The sequence below is a fragment of the Zootoca vivipara genome, chromosome 1 (genome assembly GCF_963506605.1).
Source record: "Zootoca vivipara chromosome 1, rZooViv1.1, whole genome shotgun sequence".
In the NCBI taxonomy this organism is placed as follows: domain Eukaryota; kingdom Metazoa; phylum Chordata; class Lepidosauria; order Squamata; family Lacertidae; genus Zootoca; species Zootoca vivipara.
This window is the reverse complement of record NC_083276.1, coordinates 66,626,924-66,650,474: the sequence shown is the minus strand read 5'-3', so window position 1 is coordinate 66,650,474 and position 23,551 is coordinate 66,626,924. Positions and strand designations below refer to the sequence as shown.

The 23,551-nt window shown below is 42.1% G+C and overlaps 1 protein-coding gene across 4 annotated transcripts in view; it reads left to right on the top strand.

Annotated features, from left to right (window-relative positions):
- The window catches only part of MICAL2 (microtubule associated monooxygenase, calponin and LIM domain containing 2), a 142,503-nt gene that overhangs the window by 84,100 nt on the left and 34,852 nt on the right, over window positions 1-23,551 (top strand). For 2 of the 4 annotated variants that reach the window (XM_060275623.1, XM_060275630.1), the window contains one exon: window positions 360-7,983. In XM_060275623.1, coding sequence (XP_060131606.1) covers window positions 360-746 — 387 coding nt within the window. In that variant the 3' untranslated portion in view covers window positions 747-7,983. Of the gene's footprint in view, window positions 1-359; window positions 7,984-23,551 lie in introns of those variants that run through there. The other 2 variants (XM_060275628.1, XM_035118905.2) reach the window with 2 other exon arrangements.

Here is a 23,551-nt window from a genome sequence, read left to right as displayed (position 1 = left end):
TGCCATGTTCATGTGGGAGGTGCTGCAGGAGGATGGCCAGTGGTCATTTTGGAAACTGGCTTCTGCAGACTTGTGTCAACCTGCGCACGATGTCTGCTCAACTCCCCCCCCCTCCCATTCCAAACCACGGCTTCCATATAATCCAAGTGGAAATTGCTGTTATCAACTTCCATTGGAAAGCCATTTCTACTATGGGAACAATGTCCTCCTTAGTTTGCAGCAATGATATAATGTTAGCTACCTGCTAGGTTTCCATTTGTTTTCTAGCTGTTCCTTGAAAAAAAACTTCCTTACGTTTGGGGAGATGATGATGATGATGATGATGATGGTACAGTGTTAAGCTGAGTGTCTCTTTAAAGGAGGAAGCAAAACCGTGGCGGCAAGAAGAGCCCATGTCTGCAGAAACCACCCCAGAACATGCTTTCACTGCAGGTGGCAGCTCAGAAGACCGGTCCCCAGGTATCCTGCCTTCATTCTTTAGGAAAACGCTAAGCTGGCCTCTTAAGGTGACAAGGGATCTGCTTGACCTTCCAAGACGCCTCTCTAACTGGATGCATGGTTTCCTGCACGCTGCCAGACTTCATTTCAGGGACAATGCATACAACTATACCTACTTGTATGAACTCCTAAGTATCAGTATGCCTTTCTTTTTTGCGCTTCAGGAGTTACTTGGCCATATTTACCGGGAAGCGGAGCTGTCCTATGAGAACATGCTTGAACTGGTGAAAAAATTCTTCAGGGGTTAATGTTCTTCTGAATCTTTTTTTTTTTGGTCGTGCCTTTCAGATTTCCAAAACTAACAGCCTTCTCTGATTATATGTGTACGCACAAGCAAAGATATTTCAATTTAGTATGTGCTTTAAATGAGCCCAAAGCTCTACTTGATAACCATGGTGCAATTCTTTAGATCATTTCAAACTTCTTTTGGATCATGAAGGTCGGTGTCCAGAAACATTTCTAAACCATGGAAAAGATATGAAGGATGGTTTTTATAGGTTAAAAAAAATTGGTTCTATTTCCAGTTATGACCAGATATTCCTCTGGGTTTACATTTTATTATCCTTATTTTAAAGACTGTGAAAGACGGTCCTTTCAGACATTTCTAGGCCAACAGCAAAAGCTGTCTGTCTTTTTGAAAACTGAATATGGCACATACTTCATTTCCTCCCTTGCCCCTCTTGCTTTAACTCTGCTATGGGGCTGCGAGTTTGTTCACATGTGTAGATTTTTTTAAGTGAAAAAAATATGTATTACTGGCCCATATATTTTCATTGACTTCTCTTTGGTATACTCTGTAAACACTGGGCATTTCCTGTTATTTTTATGAATAAATTCAAAGAGCAAATGTTAGACATTAGTTAATTACAATCAGTTCAGAGAAAAGTATAACACTTGCCTATATTTATTTCTCCAGATTGTAAGGTATGTCATAGTATATACCATGCGATATGACTTATAGCTAATTTTGATGAGGCATATCTTTTGTGTTTTGTGTCTTCCCCCCAAAAAATGCCCCTGACAATTTTAGATATGTTAGAATTATTAATATGTGAAATTAATACACATTTGAGAGATCCTGGTATCCACTTCATGATACACTTACAAAATGTTTTCAAGTGTTAGCAAGACCCAAAGAACTTAGGATGCAACTCTGGGAGATTTGAATGAGTACTGGGTGCCAACATGCACTCATAGTTATTCCTGTCAGTTCAAATAGTCAAATACTTTAAAGCCATACTTGACTAAAACAAGATTTGAATCTGTTTTGCCATTATGAAGTTTTACAGAAGATATATGTGGTATACACTTAAGCACATAACTACCTGAACAACTTGCCACTCTCAGGTCATTGTAGCACCATCGTAGACTGCATGTTTTGCATACAGAATGTCCTAGTTCAATCCTCTGGCATCTACAGCTAGGCTAAGAGAGACTTCTTCCTGAAACACTAGAGGGACATTATGTAGGCAATACTGAACCAGATAGGTCAATGATCTAACTTGGCAATAAAGAACTTCCTATTGTTGACCTTTCTCTGTGTAGCCCGCTGTGTTGTGATCTTACATCTTTGCTACTTCAGAGACAGGGTATGCTAAGAAATTAGTATTATTAACACTTTGCAACATTTATTTCTAAGTAGAGTTTAGCATGGCAAGTGTATACAATGAGGTTTCTGACACTCCTGTTTACCACTTGACAATATTTTGATGAGTTCGTTACTTCCTAGTGCAGTTTGATGCAGTGTGGGAAACTGCTGTAAAAAAAGAAACAAAGCTCCACTGCATGATTGCAAGGCCTTGTAGGTGGCTTGGCATCCTGCAGATAACAGCTGCTAGTTTTTTTATAATAAAAACAAACAACCAGCAACCATTTTGGTTTTCATTGACAGAAAGATAGATTGTCTTTCTGTAGATTATCAATTGCCTGAGTTTTATTCGCATTGGGGAATGACAAAAATGGATGAATACCTACTTGCCATTAAATATATACATTTGCCTTCATGAAAAGCCCCGGTTTTATACTTGCATAGAACCATGCATCACTTTAAATTTCATGCTTTCTTAAAAGAGCCACTTGGTACATTGTATTTGATGGGTTTGTTTGTTTTTTCTTCCTAATCTGCCATTCCATTTTACACCTCAATCCTAATCAGACTAACATGGAAGAAGGTCCCATTTGTGGAGTGAAACTTTTAAGGTTTAATACTAAGCACACTTAACTTGAAAGTACGTAAGCTCAGTTTAAAACGAATTGGGAAGTAAAGAAGTGCCGGGCTGCAGTCGTTCTTATTTTTAGTGCAGTCCTTTACATGTCTATTTTGAAGTAAGCCTCGCTGAATTCAATGGGGCTTTTCTCCCAGGTAAGTGGTTATAGGATTGCACACTTAGCCTTTCATCCTTACTGCACTGCCATTAAGGATTTGTTTACAGGCAGGAATTTGTGTAGGCCTGATGGGTTAGGAAGGAAATGGTTGTATTTAATTATGTAACTTTAAAAGTGAGCTATTTGGCACACAGAGTAGCCACAGAAAGTCTCTCTAAAACTCACGTACGTGCTGTTTTCCTGCTTGCGGCCACCCATTCCAATTCATTCACTGCTGTGTGCAGCACTTGGCATTTTGTGTCACCACAAACACTCAGGGAGAGAAAATGTCAAGATTTTCAGTTGTTTCCTATGCACCCAAGCATTTGTCAATCACCTTTACAGCAACATAAAGATGCAGAAGTAATTGGAAGCCCAAGTGCCTAGCACTTTCTGGTTTCATTACTTCTCAAGTGTCTGAGCAGTCTCTGAGCTAAAAGAAAATAGGGGGGGGATTGCTTCAATCTGCAAATCGTAATACTTTTTGAAAAAGACAACTCTACCTGTTCTCTACCTGTTCAGTTATGAGGTCACTAATATTCCTTAATGTTGATTAAAGTCTAGGTCAACCTTTAAGACCCCTTGACATCTATTCATGTAAGGCAGAATTCTTACTCTTACTCTTGAATTTATTACCCACCCTTCACCTACAGGTCCCAGAGTGGGTTACAACAATGTTAAAATTCAGAAGTAAAAACCTTTAAAATATTACATTCATGAGACTAGGGTGAGTTCTGAAAACACAGATCTCTGGTGTCCAAGGCCAGTGCAAAGAGGTGTGTGTTCAGTATATGGTGCCCTCCAGATGCTGTGGATTACATTGGCCATGTCCAACCATTGGCCATGCTGGTTGGGGGGGGGATGGGAGTTATAGTTCACAACAGGAACAGGAAAGTTACAGAGTACCAGGAAGAGGGCCTTCTCGGTAGTGGCGCTCACCCTGGGGAATGCCCTCCCATGAGATGTCAAGGAAATAAATAACTATAAAACATCTTAAGTTTTTAATGTTTGATGTTTTATTATGCTTTTATATTTGTTGGAAGCCTCCCAGAGTGGCTGGGGCAATCCAGGCAGGTGCACAGGGTAGAAATAATAAAATTATTATCTGGAGGGCACCACATAATCTACCCAAATGTAACTGTGCAGTTAATGAAAATTAATGGGTTAAAAAAATGCTGAGAATACAGTGGAACCTCAGTTTACGCACGCCTCCATTTACAAACACCGCAGACCCGGAAGTGTTTACATCCGGGTTCCGCAGTGCTAGGATGCACAGAAGCGATCTGCACAGCTCGCGCATGCGCAGAAGCGCTCTATCGGCACTTCGCACAAGCGCAGAAGCGTGCCTTCGGTGAGCAAACACCTCTGTGGAACGGATTGCGTTCGCAAACCGTGGTACCACTGTGGTGTTGTAGTAGGAACTGTAATATATGATGTTTCTTGATTTTCATTGTAATGGGTTGCTGTAAAGAGCAGAAAGGGTTGAGAGTTAAACCTAAGATTAGCAACATCTCAAGCAAATCAGATTTTGACAAGAGTGTATCATATTAACTGCTTAGTTATGCATACAGTAACTTGTACTAGTGTTTTAAAACTATCAATGAACTTGGAAGGGGTCTCACATTGGTGGCAGACAATTCTGCCTTATTTATCCATTCACTTTTGGTTATAAAAAACTTGATATTCAAAATTTCTGTGTCATGCACTTCACCACTTCAGGAGGCCACAGTTTTCTTGATGCAGTGTTTGGCATCGTGATGATCACATGTCCATCCAAACCCATGTGGTGTTTGATCACTTTGGTGCGTCTGAGTCAGCTGCGTGTTAATCTAGAAGCAATGCAGCTTTGAAGATGGGTTTGGAAAACAAAGGGGGACTCCATATGTGGTCAATGTGTGTCCAAAGTCTTGCTCAGATAAATTGAGTCATGTTTACTTTATGTCAAGGTGATGGTTCAGAGTCACACTCATTTTCAAATAGAGATTTGAAATAACAATGGGTCTTCTGTAACTGCTATATATCTGATACTTGAAAGGTAGCTGATAATGGTTGTTAAATATTCTTCTTTTTATCAATGAAGGCAGGCAATTTCATTTCGCCATACTTTTCTCTACTTTGCAGTGTCAGATTGTGTCTAGCTATCTTTTCTTTCAAAGGCTTTATTGTTAGCTAGTTTTGACTATCTTCTTTCCCAATCTCTTACCTTGTCTTTAGTTCATTTCAACATTCCAGTGCTACATCCTCTCATTGGCTGAACCATTTCTGCTGTAAGATGATTGTACTGTTTTGCTATCATTTTTCGAGTGTTGTGACTAATCCCTAATATTTTCTGCCAATGTTACGAAGGCCATTTGAAGTAGTTTGTGTGCTAACTAAAAGAGAAGGTTCTGCATTATCATTTAACCTGCCTTGTAGTTGACAATTTGAAAAAAACCATATGGTTTACTTTTATCCCTTTCCCCATAATTTCTCTCATCTATCTGCATGTATGTTGGGTGGTTGTTGTTGTTGTTTTTTAAAAAAATCATAAATGGACTCATGAATAGGTTTTATTAAAGCTATTTTCTATTTGCAGTAGAAAAAGATTAAGTGTGCAAGGAAGGGTTTGTGTCTGCTTGGATCTCACTAAACTAGGACCTCCCTACAGGGAGCCTCCCCCCATCATCCTGACCAGCACTTCGCCCAGCAAGAGTGGCAGCAGTGGGTCAGGGGAAGGAAATGAGGATGGGAGCGGAGTGGAGGAGGCACAGCTCAGCGATGTATCAGAGCCCCTGCACCACTCCAGCCAACAAGTAGGAGAGGGAGCACAGCCGCGCCCGAATTGAGGCGCGCGCCCAAACGCAAGGTTAGAGGGCGGCGTTTCAGGGTGCCCAAGCTATTATACTGGCCCCGGAGCAGAATGGCGCCATTGCTGGATTTTGCGAGTGACAAGGAGGTCATGTTTTCCGCTATCTCTGCACTGTAAATACTATCCACAATAAAACCGTTAAAGACAGAATGGACTTGGGCGTGTTTACTCAGGAGTTGCCGCAACAATCCCCTGACACTATAGTTCTAACTATAGTAAATACTAGAAGAGAATAGTAAATTATATTCTAGCTTTACAGACTACTTTTAAAGGCTCAGAACCAAAAGTAATTTAGATGTGCGTAGGTATTAAATGTATTCATTTGATAAGCAAGTAAGACATTTCAGAGTCCTAAGTGTTTCAAAACAAAACCTTAAAGTGTGAATCCTTAATTGTTTCTAACATCAAACTGCAAATGCAAGGTTACCTGTAATATCTGTAAGCCACCTTGAGTCCCATCATGGAAGAAGGCAGGGTATAAATAAATCTAATACAGTGGTATCTCACAAGATGAATTTAATTCATTCCACGAGTCAATTCGTTTTGCGAAAAATTCATTTTGCAAATCGCAGTTTCCCATAGGAACGCATTGAAATTTCTTTTTTGCCCATAGGAACGCATTAATTAAATTTCAATGCATTCCTATGGGAAACCGCGATTTGCAAGACAAATTTTTCGCAAAACGAATTCGTCTTGCGAGTCACCATCAGATCACAAGACATATTCATCTTGCGAAAAATTTGTCTTGCAGGGCATTCGTCTTGCGAGGTACCACTGTAGTAAGAAGAATGTTGCTGTATTACCAGGATAATATGTGTTATGCTGGTGCATCTGTTGAAATATACCATTCAAACCACTTGCATGCTAATGTAGTACCAGGCGGTGACCATTTTGTGTGGGGGTTCAATTCCTGGCCCCCACACATGTAAGCAGAGCCCCCATAATGTCATGCCCCCATAATGCCTCCCCATTCTGCCCCCATTCTTCCCTCTTCCAGGTCCAAAAGGACCTGTGTGTTGGCAATTGGGCATCATTTGGACGTGCCTGAAATGGCGGCCACATGTATGTATTTTTCTTAGGTTGCACCCATGCCATTGACTCTGCTGCCTGGTTAAACTTCTGTGATTAAGCAAGAGTAGCACATCATTAGCCAAGAGTAGCTTTGCAAATTGCAAGAACTTAACCAGTCATGTCTTAGACATGCTAAGAATTTGGCCAAGCAAGATAATGCAGGATTGTACTGGCTGCTAAAACTCCTCTGTTAAGAAAGGAGATGGAGGAAAACTTTCACTCTTCATTGACCTCACTGACTTGCTTATAGCAAAGGCAGTGCCCAGCCATCAGTTGTCTTGAGGTGAGATAGTTCTGCCAGAGAAGCTCCACCCAATTCCAGATCTACACATGATAAATTTGTTGTTGTGTTGTCATTAGCACCTATGGGACAATGCCTGTGACATCATTCTCAGAGCCCCAACACCCTGTGAGAAAGGGTGACTATTTAGACACTTGAGCATGTAGCCATTTTAAAAGCATGAAAAAAAATGCAGGGTCTGACAATAATTTGCTGATACTCCAATATTTTCTCAAAATACTACGTTCTTCCTCTCTCCTATGCTGAACCATACAATTCTTTTGAGTTTTTCTAAGAAAGGGCATTTTTTCCCTTATCGGAAAGCTTTCTCTTGCATAATCATATTACTATTGCAGGAAAGCAACTAGTACAGCAGGACTAAGGGAGATGCTTCTCCTGTTCAGAAAAAAAATGATATATCTAGTACTTAAGTAATAGATTTTGTACTTAAACTATCCAAAGCACTGGAAAAATATTCACTTAGAGAACTGATGGATCTTGTTTTCTAAATTTCACTTCTCACCACCACCCAAATGAAAGGTTGTGAAAGAGTATCTACATTTCTTAACAGCATGATTCTTGTTTGCTGTGACTAACTTAAACTCCCTGCATGTTTCATCAGTGGGATTTCTGATGGCAAAGTCTCCATCTCTGTTTCTTGCTATACTTTATTCTTTTTTTCTGTTGCAGAGCCTTCATTTCTTAAACAATGCCAATGAGGATTCTGTCCCTCTTCTACTCATTTCAAACTTTTGATTTATTTTTTTTGCCTCTGAAACTTAACTGAACATTTTTATTAGGGTGTTTTCTTTTTTTCTAAAATAAATAAATAAAACTATCACATGGAAATTTGTATTTTGCACATGGTGAATGTTTAACTTTTTAGACTGGTTGTAAACAAATAAATGTAGTTCTCTCTAAACATGATTGTTTCCTTTCTTCCTTTGAAAACAAACTCTGCTCTGACAAGGCACCGTTTCAAACTCTGCCGCTGTTTGGGTTCTCATATGATGGAAATCATGCTCTACTTTGTATTTTCCTACTTTATGGTTCAGGGGTTTGAGACACCTGGCACCCTCTAGATGTTTTTGGACTCAAATCTCTCCATCTCACCCAGCCAGCAAGACCAGCGGTTGTGGTTGATGGGAGTTGGGAGTTCAACATCCATGCAGTAGCTCAAGGCATTTAAAATGTTGCTGAATGATAACATTTTAGAATGTGGCTCACAAACCTAGAAGCTGCAAACCTTCATTAAGCAAGAAACATGCTCACTTGCCTTTTGCAGCTAATCCTCTGGGTCTTGAGAACATCATTTTGTTCTGTGGAAGCACAGCACATCTCTCTCTCTCTCTCTCTCTCTCTCTCTCTCTCTCTCTCTCTCTCTCTCTTCGGGGTGAAATAATATTTCAAATGACGCCATTTTAATCTGTTTGGAAACAAACCTACAGTGCTCATTGTGAACCCAAGATAGAGAGAACTTGATTAGTCTTAGCCGTGGTTACGGTGAGTACTGATGTAATGCTAAACTGTGGTTACGGACAGTGGGAGAAAATATGTGTAATGGAGTGAAATATGGGCTCCAGAAGGGAGCACTTGAACAAAGTACCCTGTAGACATAGTCCAGTCTCTACCGTTGGTAGATCACTTGAACACCAGGGAGTGTTTGTACTCTGCCAAGAAGAAACAATCCCACCTCTGACCACAAAAGCTGCTCCACCCTAGCAGACCAATGCCTAGCACCTGGACATAGCTCTGTGCTGCTGGGAATATCCCCTGGAGATGTGCCTACCTTTACAGTGCAATGAAGGTGTCAACATTGGTGCTTCGGAGGGAATATCTTTGGCCGCAGATGGTGGATGCGAAGGTACTATTCATTGGTCTGAATGGTGCTGGAAATCTTGCTCCAAGTTTGCTTCCTCTTCGCCTAACTCGAGTCCCAGTTCAGAGGCTCAGAGAAACTACACCATGCTGTTTTCTGTGGGCCAGTTTCTCCACAACTAAACCAGTTACCAATGCAGGGGGGTGGTGGAACTGAGCAGCCTCAGCTGCCCTTTTGAGATCAGGCAACACCTTAACTTTACTGCTAAAATATTCCTGTTTAGACAAGCCTAACAACGTGGGTGGCACTGTGGGTTAAACCACAGAGCCTAGGGCTTGCCGATAGAAGGTCGGTGGTTCGAATCCCCGCGACGGGGTGAGCTCCCATTGCTCAGTCCCTGCTCCTGCCAACCTAGCAGTTCGAAAGCATGTCAAAGTGCAAGTAGATAAATAGCGGGGAGGTAAACAGCAGGAAGGTAAACGGCGTTTCCGTGTGCTGCTCTGGTTTGCCAGAAGCGGCTTTGTCATGCTGGCCACTTGACCTGGAAGCTGTATGCCGGCTCCCTCGGCCAATAATGCGAAATGAGCGCTGCAACCCCAGAGTTGGTCACGACTGGATCTTAATGGTCAGGGGTCCCTTTACCTTTTACCCAGATGTTTAGAAAGTTGAGGTTATTTTAAACTGCTTTAGTATTTTAACTTTTGTATGTTTTAGAGCAGGGCTGTAAACTTTTCTAGATTTTACTGCTTTATATTTTATAAAAACCGCTTTGAGGATTTTTACAAACAAGCGGTGTATAAATTTTTATGAAATGAATGAATAAATCTCTGAAGTGATACTTGGGAGGGGCAGGGAAATCATGCTGGAAGGAGCTGCACTTTTCTCTGAGGCTGTTCCCCTCTCAAGCAGTTGGTTAATTTCAGCAGGGGGAAGGGGAGCAAATTCCTTTTGGGTTCTCCCTTTTGGATTAGAACAGTTTTGCCAAGTATTTCTGCTCTAAGGCAGTGGCAGACAAGCCATGACTCCAGAAGCTGCTGAACTCCAGTTCCCAATAACCCCAGGCAACATGGTCAATGGTCAGATATAAAGGGAGTTTTGTTATTTTGTTTCTTATTTAAGGAAGTTAGATCCTGGTCTTCAGTCAAACAGGCTCCCAGGATGGCTTATGGATCACTTTAAAAAAGAAAAGACAGTTGTACTCTAGCAGCATCTAGATCAGGCACAGGCAAACTTGGCCCTCCAGATGTTTTGGCCTACAACTCCCATGATCCCTAGCTAACAGGACCAGTGGTCAGGGATGATGGGAATTGTGGTCCAAAACATCTGGAGGGCCGAAGTTTGGGGATGCCTGGTCTGCTCACTCCCAAAGCACTTATTGAAATCAGCTGTGCTAGAGCAAGAAGTAATTCAACATCTGGATGACTTTATCAAAGTTATAATTCATAAGCCCTGACTAGACCACACTGTAGATAACTCTTGTATACATTGGATTTATTTCCATAACTATTTTCTCCCACTTCCCCTTGTCTGTGAAACACTCCACCCTAAACCTTTGCTTACATAAACATAGAAGCTCTTGAACAGTTGGAAGTGAACTTGGAGAATTTGGGAGGTATATGCATTTTGCCTTTATAAATAACCACAAGCACTTTCAGCAGGAACCAGCCTTATTACTGTTCTGCCATCAAATGCCTCAATGTCTTCTTTATTATTACATTCCTTTTCCTGTCTTTTGATCCCAAGGAGCCCCCAAGGTGACTTTAAGAGTTCACAAGTAACAATAAAGTTGTATCGAGAATTAATACACCACCACTTCTCGGCACACAATAATAAACTATAGCTACGTGTGCCTCGGTATTGAAGTTAAGTATCTTATTCTTTCACACAGGCTATCTGCTCAGTATTACTTGGAAAAACTTGCCATCTCCCTCTTGTCTCTTAAATTGCTTTCCAAACAGAACTTTTGAGTACCCAAGTGTTTTATGCTTGGTTCTCATATTTCATGTGTTTTTAATACAAGATTTCCCAGAGTTTCTTTTAATTTAATCACAAATCGTATGGAGCAGCTTTTAAGGGCCTTTATTTCAGTTCTCCATAAATTTCTGGTGCTCTTCCTGTTGATATCTTTGGTGCCCTCTGAGGTCTGGGTGGCCACTTTAGTCCACTTTCCCCCCTTTTTTTTACTGATCCATTTCCTTCCCGCCAAAGGGTCACATGAAATATGTATAAAATTTGCATATGCTGATATATGTATATGCATGGATTCAAATTTTAAAACAATCACCATAAGTTATTACTATAATTAAGCAGAAATACAATACACCTCCCCATAGAGGGGGATACTGTTGTCTCATGCCCCACTGCTTTTGAGATTCCTAAGGCATTTGACTGATCACAACTACACACTGAGTGTACTGGACTAGACAGCTGCTGCCTAAGACCACAAGCGGAGTGCAAGGCAGAAGTTGAATCTGATGGCCCAACAGTGAACCACCAATTTGGCCCCAGATTTGCTATTGCAACAAAACAGCAATATCTCAGTTTCTTGGGCAGGTAGCTTACTTGTCTCACCAGCTTGCCTTCTGAGTATGGCAGAGGTGGAGGGTCTGAGCCTCAAAACACTAAAACACTCATTTGATTCCACCTGTTTAACAGAAGGTGAGCCAGTTCGTTTCCCATCCAAATTAATCCTCTAATCCTCTAATAAATATACTTTGATTCATCCATGAATGGGTATCAAATTAAATTACAAATTAATATCTCTCCCAGATCAGTTCATCTTCAATTAATTCACCCACAACTAATTTTCTACTCAAGTTCTGCTCCAAATCTATTCCCCTTCACTTAATTTTGCTATTTGTTATTCATTTATTTCCCTAAAGTAAAAACCTTCCCAGATCACCAAAAAGCAATTTGAGAAAATATAAGTGTCTGCATTAATGTTTACAGGTCTTCTTCTTCTTTGGCAATCACTCGTAGCCGAGTAAGATTATCTTCCATAAACACGGTTTTAACAATGAGTCCGTAAGTGACTGTGGAGGCCGATTCTGGATCCACACGTCCTTCCACAGTGGGGACATTGGTTTCCTGGTGGGAGTTGATAACGGTGTGGATTTGCCAAGCGTGCCTTCCTCTTTGCACATTTCTCCCTCGTGTCCTGAGTTCGAGTGTCTTCAAAGCCCACGACACCTTTGGTAAAGGCTGTTCTCCAATTGGAGCTCTCGCAGGCAAGTGTTTCCCAATTGTTGGTGTTTATACTACATTTTTTTAGATTTACCTATAGGTGTGGGGACAAGACTGGGGCTTCTAAATGAGCGATTCCGTGTACAAAAGCATGCACTTTACATGGCCAATCCTGTCTCCTCCTACTATGCAGAGCTCAGTGTCATTCCCAACTAATAATGAATTGACAAAGCCGGAAGTATAGTCTATGTCAAGAGAGAGGCAATTTCTATAGGAGTTACTTGTGTTACATTCTCTCACTTTTCACATGCACATTTCTTTAATAAGGAAAGCATTGAGAAATATCTCTACTCTGAGAGATATCCAGACTTACTTTTGTGCCATGTATTCCACACATAGGTCTTCATTTTCCAGATCCATGTCCAAGTAGGGTTTTGTCCCGCTACTTTCCCTGAGAAAACACACCCTTTGCTGCTCAATCAGAACAAACAGCAATCAGCAATTAATTAAGTAAATGGTGTGGATGCAACCTTAATGTGGTTCATGCGTGGAAGAACCATTGTTCCTGCATCTACCACAGGAGATGTGATTCGGCCCAATATCAGCAAAACAATGGTGGGTTGTTTTTAAAAATATATATATTCTGTGTTAGAGAATAAAAAGATCTAAGCTCTTACAGCAGCTTTGTGCAGAGAACAAGAATAGTGGCTTAAACAAAACTTGCCTCAATGATGCTTTGAGACAGAAGCCATGTTCAGTTAATTCTCTACAAAGTAGTATTGTTACAAGTTCAACACATCTGTTGGTTCTTGCATGTGTGCCTACCACCTATGTGGTCCTCTAAAACCTTCTATAGAGGTGCTTGCTATACTAAATAATAATAATAATAATAATAATAATAATAATAATAATAATAGATATTTTTATTCCCCAGCCACTCTGGGCGGCTCCCAACAGAATATTATAAACACAATAAAAGATCAAACATTAAGAACTTCCCTGAACAGGGCTGTCTTCAGGTGTCTTCTAAAAGTCAGATAGTTGTTTATTTCCTTGACATCTGATGTGAGGGCGGGTGCCACTACCGAGAAGGCCCTCTGCCACATGAAAAAATCACTTCCACCAGGGGGCCACAAGCCAGAGCAAGACCCTTGGATCGTGCTGCAGAGTCCCAAGTTAGAGACCCCTTGCATGTTACATTGTCAATGAGTTTTGGTGTTCCTATAGTGTTGAGTGATGTGGCTAAACTGACATCTCTCGGTCCAGTAATGATTGATGGCTCTTCATTGGCTTCTTATCATGCACTGTCTGTAACAGCCTTGGATGCCTGCAGTTCTATGCTTGTTAGGCTGTGACAGCAGCTATTAACATCCCAGACTAGCACAGATTGTTCTGATGATTCTGTGTAATGGTTGTGTCTGAATGAAAGCAGCACATTAAGTGTGTGATTATTTATCCTCCTTCACTCCGGCTTCTAATAACACTTTGACAAATGGCTGCTGTTTAGGAAATGTTTAAATTTTCTGCGGTGAACGCTTCTTCTGTTTTAGAGTTAGTAGAATGGCTGGTGCCAACTATGTATTCAAGAGGAAAGGACCCTCATCTAAGGGAATTCCTCATGCCATCTTTCCCCACTCCAGTCTCTTGTGCTCCCTAAAGCTGCACCTAAGAGTTAGGGACAGCACCCCCAAAAAAGAAAGAAATGTGAGGGGGAGAGTCAATAGTTCGCAGGTCAGGTCTGCCAATTTTTATGGCTTAGACTTTGAGTGAACTAATTGCACAGCGGTGAAGGTTTGTAGAGTATATTTTCGCCCCTGGTTCTCTGCATTCTCACCTGCATAAACATATCTAAAGTTACAAACCACAAGTGTTCCTTCAAATTGCAATAAGGTAAGTAAATGCTTCTCTCCCATTGTAAATAAGCTGGGCGAAGTTTTACATCCAAATCGAGGTACCCCTGGGCAGTGGGCCAGCAGGGGCTAGCCAAGGATGGAAGCATTCCTAAAATGGGGTAAGGGGGAACTCAGCCAACCCACAGTCATTCTTTCCCAACCATTCTTCTAGCGGAGCTGCTTCAAATATTTGAAGGGAGGAGGGGACGCGACTTCAATGGTGCCCACCTCTGCTAGGCTTGACCTTTCTCCTTGTCCTGTCACTTGATAGGGATCTGGGCAGCTGGCCTGATTCTGCACACAGATCTGCTGCCATCACATGCAGTTTAGCCCTAAAAGAAGGGTGGTTTGGTCCTCCACCCAACTGTGGGCTTCTCTCAAGGTTGGGCAGTGGCCAACTACAGTACTTGATGTCAAGAAACTGCTTTGAAAAAAATCTATGGAAAGACAGTGCTTTGAAATGGGGAGGATAATGGCAGCCTCGTTAGATGTGTACACTTGGGGCCAGCATAACACTTCTCGAGTTTCCAATCCCCCCCAACTCTTCTTTTTTGTAAACAGAATCAGCCAAATAGGAAGTAAAATTCGGCAGGTCTCTGTGGAGTCTTGATTCCCGACCCTTGTCTGACGTTAAATATACAACTAAAAAGCTACTTTTCCCTCATTGTGGCATGCTATGAAATTAACTTTTATGGCAATATGCTAGTTCAGAGACCGCCAAGCTGTTTGGGCCCAAGGGCTCATTTGGAAATTGGATAAAATTACATGAGCAACACACACACACACACACACACACACACACACAGCACCCAAGCACATACTACAACTGTGTTGGGTACCAAAAACTGTTGCTTTCAAGCCTCTTTTCATCAAGCCGAGTGAGGACATTCCCCCGTGGGCACCAGAGAATGTCTCTGTGGGTGCTGTGGGTGTAGCCAAGGGGGAGAAAGGAGGGGCAGCTGCCCCCACTAAATCAATAAAAATAGCTACCGGTAACTGAGGTCCCCCCCCCCTAACAAATCCATTAACAACCCCTGGACTTGGTGTTGCTCATTGTTGTGTAATGTACTCGGTTCGCTTCTGTGAGAGTCCTAGGCAATGCTGTACAGCTGTTTTTTGACTTATCACTTAATTACCATTACAAGGTTTCCAGAAAGATCAGAACCTGGGGGGGGGGGAGAGAATGTGACAAATGAATTAGGAAGGTAAACATTGGCCATCTGTTGAACATCTCCTAGAAGAAGAAGAAGAAATTATACTTCTACAACCAAACCTGTAAATAAGAATCCAGAGATCTGGTGAGAAATGGTGCTGTCGTGGGGATATTTTTCTCCCTATATCAATAGAAAAATAGGGTGCCTTGATTTTATGCCCAGCCTTTCCTGTCTTTGAGTGCTAGTTGAAACATTAGATTACAAGAAAGGAATATTAAAGAGTTATTTAGGGGTTGTTGTTTTTTTCTTCTCAGTGCTAAATTACTGTGGAGTAACACAAGCTAAGGAGGTGGTAAGTGGGCTTGTATGTTTGGCTTTTCTAGTTCCAGTTGGCTGGCACTCTAGGAGCAGATATTCTTGGAATATGCCATCTGGCAAACTGGCAAACACCCTGACCACGATAAACGACCGGTTTGGCTTGCAAAGTTCCACTCAAGGATTAACGCCTTCCATCTTTGCAGCATGCCTGCAGCCTCCAGGGTACAGTAAGCAGCATTTCTGGCAAGAGATGAATATGAACTGCTATTCATCCTGCTGCCTATCCTACAGATCTTTAGCTGAGAGACCTAGAAAATGAAAGGCAATTCCTAATTTTTACTTACGTGTGTGTGAACAGGTGTCCCATTGGACACAAAAGTGGCTCAATATTTTGGATACGGTGGAGCAAATGCCTCCTTTTCTTTTGGCCTCTTATTGTCAATTTATACCGGTAGATAAATCCGCAGTTTTAAGTCCTCTTATCTGTAAGCAGCTGGCAATTTGAATGAAGATTTTATTCCAGCCAAAACAATAATAAAATTTGCTTTGAGCCCCTCTCTCCATTTCCCTGAAAAGTTGCAGAAAGTCTTTTCACTGACAGGAAAGGGAGTTTCTCCCCCTAGTGCTAATTTCTGCATGGGAGGGGAATAGACAAATTGCACACAAATTGTGGCAGGGGAGGGAAGTGTTAAACCTCCCCCCTCCCATCTGCTATGATATTGATAGAAATTGTGCCTGACATTTAATTTACCAATCACAGTGCATGTGATTTAATCACATTGTTAACATGTAGTGTAGTTAGGCCCTTAGGAAGGCTTCCCCCATTGCATTGATCTTGGCAAGTTTTGTAATTTTAGTGCAAAGCAGAAAATTCCACAAATAGTGGCAAAAGTCTCTCTGGAGCACTGTGGGTAGTGTAATCTTCTGGGCTGGCCTTTTTGTGGGATTTGGTGCACAGCCACCCAATAGGAAGGGACTGGCTGTGAGATGTTGTGTTGAAGTCTCCAGTAGGGATGGGCAAATGTCAGTGTTGGGTTTCTCTCAATTTCTGTAATTTCTAATCTCAATTTCAATTTGCCACTTTCAACACCAGTTTTGCATTTCTCTTCCCTTCTCCAAGACCCCATGAAAATTGTTCAGTATTTTAGTGCACTTTTCTCCTACCTGTACATATTTTTGCAAGCAAATTCCTCTTATGCAATGCATTTTTTGTAGATTCAACTGGGCCAGATTCAACTAAGTTGTGCTAGTGGAAGACAGCACAATAAGCTGTACTCATGCAATGGGGCTCCCTGCTTCTCCTCTCCCCACATGCCCCTGTGCCCTCCCCAAATCTGTTTAAAAGGATTAGGAGACACCCCACCCCACCCCCGCCAGAACAGCATGAGGAGAGAGGAGAGGAGAAATTGTTTCATCGGGCAAGCAGAAATGATCTCCTTTGCGTGGTATTGAATCCCACCCTTTAGTTGTTTGGAGAACTCCATCGCAAAATTTAGACAAGTGTGAATTTTGAAGTATATCTGTGTTTTCAGTTGGCATATTAGTTCATGAAGTACCAATTAGGTAGGTTTAGATTAAAATGTGAATAGAACTGAATTGATTCCCCCCATCCCTAGTTTCTAGGAACTGAATTAATATATTTCTGAGACTACTTGTGTAGAAGAGAAGAACATTCCTGAGTTTATTTTGATTTTGTTTTTACCTCAATATATGTATTTTTTTATTTTAAATATTCCTTTTCCTTTCAACAGCTGGACCTACGGGCAAATGGCTGTCATCCAACTTAATAGCCAATTTGATTTATTGTTGTTGCCGTGTTGCGTGTAGATAAGGATTTCAGATCTTTGCAGGATCCAACCTTTTGTTTAAGTTGGCTAAGTTGCAATGTTTACTTACAGGAACCCGGCATCTGTTCCATGAGAACTGCAGGTTTCCCTTGCTTGGTGATACTCCACAAGTGTTTAGCTTGAATCTCCTGGCTCCCCCAGAGCAGTGCCTTGAGGGTGAAATTCTTAATGGAATAAGGTTGGACTAAAGATTTGAAAAAGTAGGTTGTGTTCTTAGCATGAAAGGGACATAAATCATAGAATCATAGAGTTGGAAGAGACCACAAGGGCCATCCAGTCCAACCCCCTGCCAAGCAGGAAACACCATCAAAGCATTCTTGACATATGGCTGTCAAGCCTCTGCTTAAAGACCTCCAAAGAAGGAGACTCCACCACACTCCTTGGCAGCAAATTCCACTGCCGAACAGCTCTTACTGTCAGGAAGTTCTTCCTAATGTTTAGGTGGAATCTTCTTTCTTTGAAGTTTGAATCCATTGCTCCGTGTCCGCTTCTCTGGAGCAGCAGAAAACAATCTTTCTCCCTCCTCCATATGACATCCTTTCATATATTTGAACATGGCTATCATATCACCCCTTAACCTTCTCTTCTCCAGGCTAAACATACCCAGCTCCCTAAACCGTTCCTCATAAGGCATTGTTTCCAAGCCTTTGACCATTTTGGTTGCCCTCTTCTGGACACGTTCCAGCTTGTCAGTATCCTTCTTGAACTGTGGTGCCCAGAACTGGACACAGTACTCCAGGTGAGGTCTGACCAGAGCAGAATACAGTGGTACTATTACTTCCCTAGATCTAGATGCTATACTCCTATTGATGCAGCCCAGAATTGCATTGGCTGGGACCTCTTCAGATGTTCTTGGGACTTAGGTTGCAATCCTTACCCCCACATACCCAACTGAATTTGAAATGACTCCTCAGAATTGTGCTGGTATTTCTATAGGCCTATCTGCCTCCAATGAAACTTACTCATGAAGGAAAACATGAAAAAAATGTAATTATTAGTTCACTCCATTCTTTTCCTGCTTCTGTGTTTCCACTGTCAGCTATATTGTCCATCTTTGATCGGGTCTGCATAGAAATATCGAGGCTCCGTTTTTCCTAAAAGGAGGAGGTTGTGCCGTGATCTCTTGACACAGCTAACAGAACTTTGCTTCGGTTCTAATACCTGGGTAGCAAAACATACCTTCTTCTCTTTGAACAAAATCTCCTATATTGTGGCCTGACGGTGTGACAATGGTGCAAGGGAATCACCAAACAAAACCTCTTGGTTGAGTAGACACTCCCCCCCTTGAAGCCCCTTCCTAATAATGCTCTGTTATGGTGTATCATCATTCCAGGAGGGTTTTAGGTGCAAAGAAAAGTTCTGTTAGCTGTGTCGAGAGATATTCTTATGTTCTGTTAGCTGTGTTCAGGATATGAGTTGTGCTGTAACAACAACAACAACAACAACATTTTTTCCAAGAGCAGCAAGGTTGTCAACAACAAGAGGCATCTTCCCCACTCCTGAAATAGTGTCAAAATATCCTTCTCCATCCTTGCCTTCATAGTGAGATAGCAAATGACTTTTTGGGGGGGGGCAATGACAGTGTTTTATCCCAGTCCTATTGCAGCCTCTTCACTCAGTGTTCTGGAGGTTCTGCTTCATGAAAAGCATGGGTCTGAGCGGTTTTCCTCTCTTGACCTACACTTTCTAGGCATGGGCCTAGTATTCTGCTTTCCAAAAGAAAACCCACTCTTTAGCAATACTTCGGAACAAATGGCAATCCGGGGAAAACTTGATTTGCCATTTGCTGGCAATTGCCAACTGATCTCTAGAGAGTGGTTTTCTCCAGAGGGAAATGGCAGGACAAGAGGAAGCATGGACAAACTCTTACAAAAACCCATTGCCCCAATTCAACTTGCAAATGATTGCACTGCGTGTTGCAGGTGGATGAAAGTTACTGGAGGCTTATTACCACTTTGTGGTATTTGTATTTATTTGCCAGTAAAGAAATTGAGCATAGATGTCCACAGCTTTACTATTGAGAAATCTCTGGGTACCCCCCGCCTCCCAAATCTTCAAGGAATTCTACTTTGTTCTCTGAACTTCAGTTTGAATGCTGGACTCTATAAACACATTTACATATGAGGAAAGGAGAGGAGTTGGGAGCAGAAAGACATACCCTCTGGTCACTGTAGAAGCCAACTCATGTTCTTAACATAGTATGGTACTGAGCAGGAATGCTTTACCAAGACTATTTACAGGTCCCAGGTATGCTTCAGGCAACCTGCCTTGATAGAAAGTGAGAATGAGGAATCACTGCCCAGTGAGTGCATTCAGACCAATCCCAGAGTAACATATTTTTGCTGTAACTAGAATGTTGGTTTGGGGACCCAGGTGGCGCTGTGGGTTAAACCACAGAGTCTAGGGCTTGCTGATCAGAAGGTCAGCGGTTCGAATCCCTGCAACGGGGTGAGTTCCCATTGCTCGGTCACAGTTCCTGCCCACCTAGCAGTTCGAAAGCACATCAAAGTGCAAGTAGATAAATAGGAACCGCTCCAGCGGGAAGGTAAACGGTGTTTCCGTGCGCTGCTCTCGTTCCCCAGAAGCAGCTTTGTCATGCTGGCCACATGACCCGGAAGCTGTCTGTGGACAAACGCCGGCTCCCTCGGCCTATAGAGCGAGATGAGCGCCACAACCCCAGAGTCGGACACAACTGGACCTGATGGTCAGGGGCCCCTTTACCTTTACCTAGAATGTTGGTTTAAGACATCAAACATGCCGTGGACTTTGAAGACACTCAAACTCATGACGCAAGGGAGAAACATGCTAAGAGGAAGGCACGCTTGGCAAATTCACACCGTGATCAACTCCTGCCCGGAAACCAATGTCCCCACTGTGGAAGGACGTGTGGGTTCAGAATTGGCCTCCACAGTCACTTACAGACTCATTGTTAAAACCATGTTTATGGAAGACAATCTTACTCGGCTACGAGTGATTGCCAAAGAAGAAGAAAAAGTCATCTATGCATTTTCCATTGGCCAATCTCTGCATACAATTAGTATACTCTGCACTCTTCCATATCTGTTCTGCGTATGAATGTAATGCAAAAATTCACAGTCAGTCTGTGATTTAATGCAACCTTCGCCCAAGGAATGTTATGTGCAATTTGCACAGCTCTCTTGGTAATCACCCTGTCTTTGTAAAGTAATTAACAATATCTCCTTAGCACCCCAGCTTCTGTCTGTCCTGCTGGGACCAAGATATTTACAGCTTTGTGGATTCCCTCCCTGCAGAGAGATGTCATCTCTCATTTATTCACCATGTTTACCATGGTCCTGGAAGGCTTTATGGCAGGAGGCAATAAAGATCTCATTTCAAATTTCTAGTGTAGCTTTTAGTGGTCAGAAACAGCAGTACTGTAGCTAGTAATTTTATGGACAGACAGGCTTCTGATTCTTTGTCTCTTGTGCTCTCAAAAACTACAAAAATTCAGCAAAATCAGTATGTGCACACATGTGCATGGGTGTGCAAGTTTGCCTAATTTTGTAGAATTGCAGCACAGTTTGAAATTCCTACTTCTTAAATACTTGGTTCTCACTCTGACTACTGTTCTCTAATCTCATATAACTTTAATTTCCTTATTTACTAACACAAAAGCTCATGGACTTTCCTGGTCGGGAATGTGCTCCAGGCCTCTGATTATTTTGGCTGTAGTAGAACACTGTACAGGTTCGGTTGAAAAGAATATTGTATCTTTTGCAGCACTACAATATTCTTTTCAACCGAACCTGTACAGTGTTCTACTACAACACAGATTTATATGAGTATTATGATATGGCCATAAAATGAATGCGTGCAATTTGAATAACTGAATTTCCTATCCTTGAAGTTCTACCCTATAGGTAAAAGGTATAGAGTTTCATTAATTAAAGAGATACTTGGGTTCTTTAAGGAGTACTTGGCCATGTGTTTCCCAATCTGGATCTCTGTACTCAAAATGCTCTGCTAGCAGCAGACTCACTGAATTCAACGAGGTTTATACTACCAGGACATAGATAGTGATGTGTCCATGGTGTGAAGTGAGACCACATGAGGCCACCCACCTTGCTGAAGCTAAGCAGGTCTGTGTCTGCTATTTTATGAAATCACTTACACACTCATTCACTCTATCCACAAAACAATACTAGTCTGTTCCTGAATGGTTGACCTCCTGGGAATCACATGCGAGGGGACCACCTTGGGTTCTATGATGGAAGAAAGGCAGAATATAAATATAGGAATGACTATTGTGGTTCTGTAGAGGTTTAGTGTTCCATCCATGCAATCTAGGCAAAGTGTAGGACACATTGAGCACATTGAACTCAATGGAGCTGAAGTGTGCAGGTAAATTTAGTTTCTTGGCTATGTTTTTATTCCACCTTCTGACAATGAGTGTCTCTCAAAGACCCTCCTAAACTCTTTCCAGCCTGAATCAAGTTCATGCTCAACACTGGTGAGTGAGGCTCCTTAATTGTGTTGGAACAGTAGGTTATACTTTTCTTGAAAATCACATCTGCCACTGAGAATTGATTTCCCCCCTTTTCTTCCTCTCTTTTCACCTGTTTTTATAAACTGAGCCCTTTTATGTCTCTCTTTTGGAGGGAGAGGCCAGCAGGAAGGCATCAAAATAACCAGCGATGGGGAGGGGGTTTGTCTGTGACCTGCTGAGATTTTCTGTACTTGTAACAAGGAGTCTGGCTGCATGAGGTCAGTGAACAGAAGGACCAGAGTAGCCATACCACAGCCTGTTGCGATCATGACCTTTATTTCAATAGAAACTGGTAGTGAGAGGAAGGATGAACGATCTGAAGGGCAAGTCAGTGTCACAGTTGCAGTTCAGTCCCAGATGATGGCTCTGCTTATAGATAGGCAGCTTTGCAATATGTTTCCATTGTCAGTGGCAGAGCTTTTCAAGAGCCTCTCTTTTGTGTACGGGCCAAAAGATATGTAGGGTGGCAGTTTGAGAATGCAAGGCGAGTGCTGTGATAATTATAGGCATGGAACAGCTGCTCAAAACAGTCCCACAGGCAAACATTTGAGCTTGCGTCATAATCCCTTGTGCACAACCCTCCTCCCTGCCTGTTACGCTTCTGTTTTCTACTATTTGGCTTTAGCCTGTCTTCCGTGTGCAAATGTGTACCGTAATTAGTTCACAGTGCATGTTCTAATATGAACTTGCACTGTTTCTGACGACTTGTTCTCCAAGTCACCTTTTGAGCATCTTAACATTACCAAAGAGTTCTGACCTCCTCTGTTGGTCTTTGAGAAACCATCAACACGGGGGACAGAGGCATTGGCTTCTTCAGACGATGCAACTTCAGGCAATGTCCTCTGAACATTGAGGGGGACTTGCCCCCTCAAAAAGAAAACATTTGGGGGCCAAAACTGCCTCAGCCCCTAGGAGTCAGAGTCTATACATGGGAAGTTTCCAGGCAACCTATTTATTGAGCATTTGTTCTGTGCACAGAGAGGTTATAGGATGTTGTGTCAAGCAACTGTTTCCCCTCATTTTCTAGTTCATTCCCCATCGCTTGCCTTGTCTCCAGAAGTCTGGTGTAGGGGCAAGGATTGGGTTTTGTCACACGAGAGTGCTAGATGAATTGAAACTATGAAACCTGAATTTGCCTGTAGGCAACGGCAAACGGAATCCCCACCCCAAAATAGTGACAGTCTGGAGGCCCCCATGTTAAGAGGAGACATGACAGGAGTGTATAAAATTATACATGGCATGGAGAAAGCAGGCATAGAGAAGTTTTTCTCCAGAATACTAAAGTCATGGACATGTGATGGTGCTGAATGTCAGAGGGTTTGGGCCAAAAATTAGGAAGTACTTCACAAAGGTGCATTGTTGAACTACAGAGTTCGCTCTCACAAAAGGCAGTGAGGCCACCCATTTAGATGGCTCTAAAAGCAGATTAGACAAATTCACAGAGGTGAAGGCTAGCAGTGGCTGCTAACCCTGGTGCATAGGAGCCAACTCCTAGGGGCTGAGGGGCTTCATCCCCCCAATAAAATATTAGAGGGGGCCAGGTCCCTCCAAAGTTGATGGGCATTGCCATTCAAATGGTGCTCATGCACTGTGTCATGTGCAGGGCAGGGCTTACCTGCCCACCCCCAGTATTTTATTCAAGTTCGCACCCCTGTCCTGATGGGTATGTTCCACCTCCACTCTCAAAGACAGCATGCTTCTGAATACCCATCTGAACCAAAGTCATTTTGTTACATGGCTTTGTTGTTGTAAGTCAGTCTGAGTTGCTTT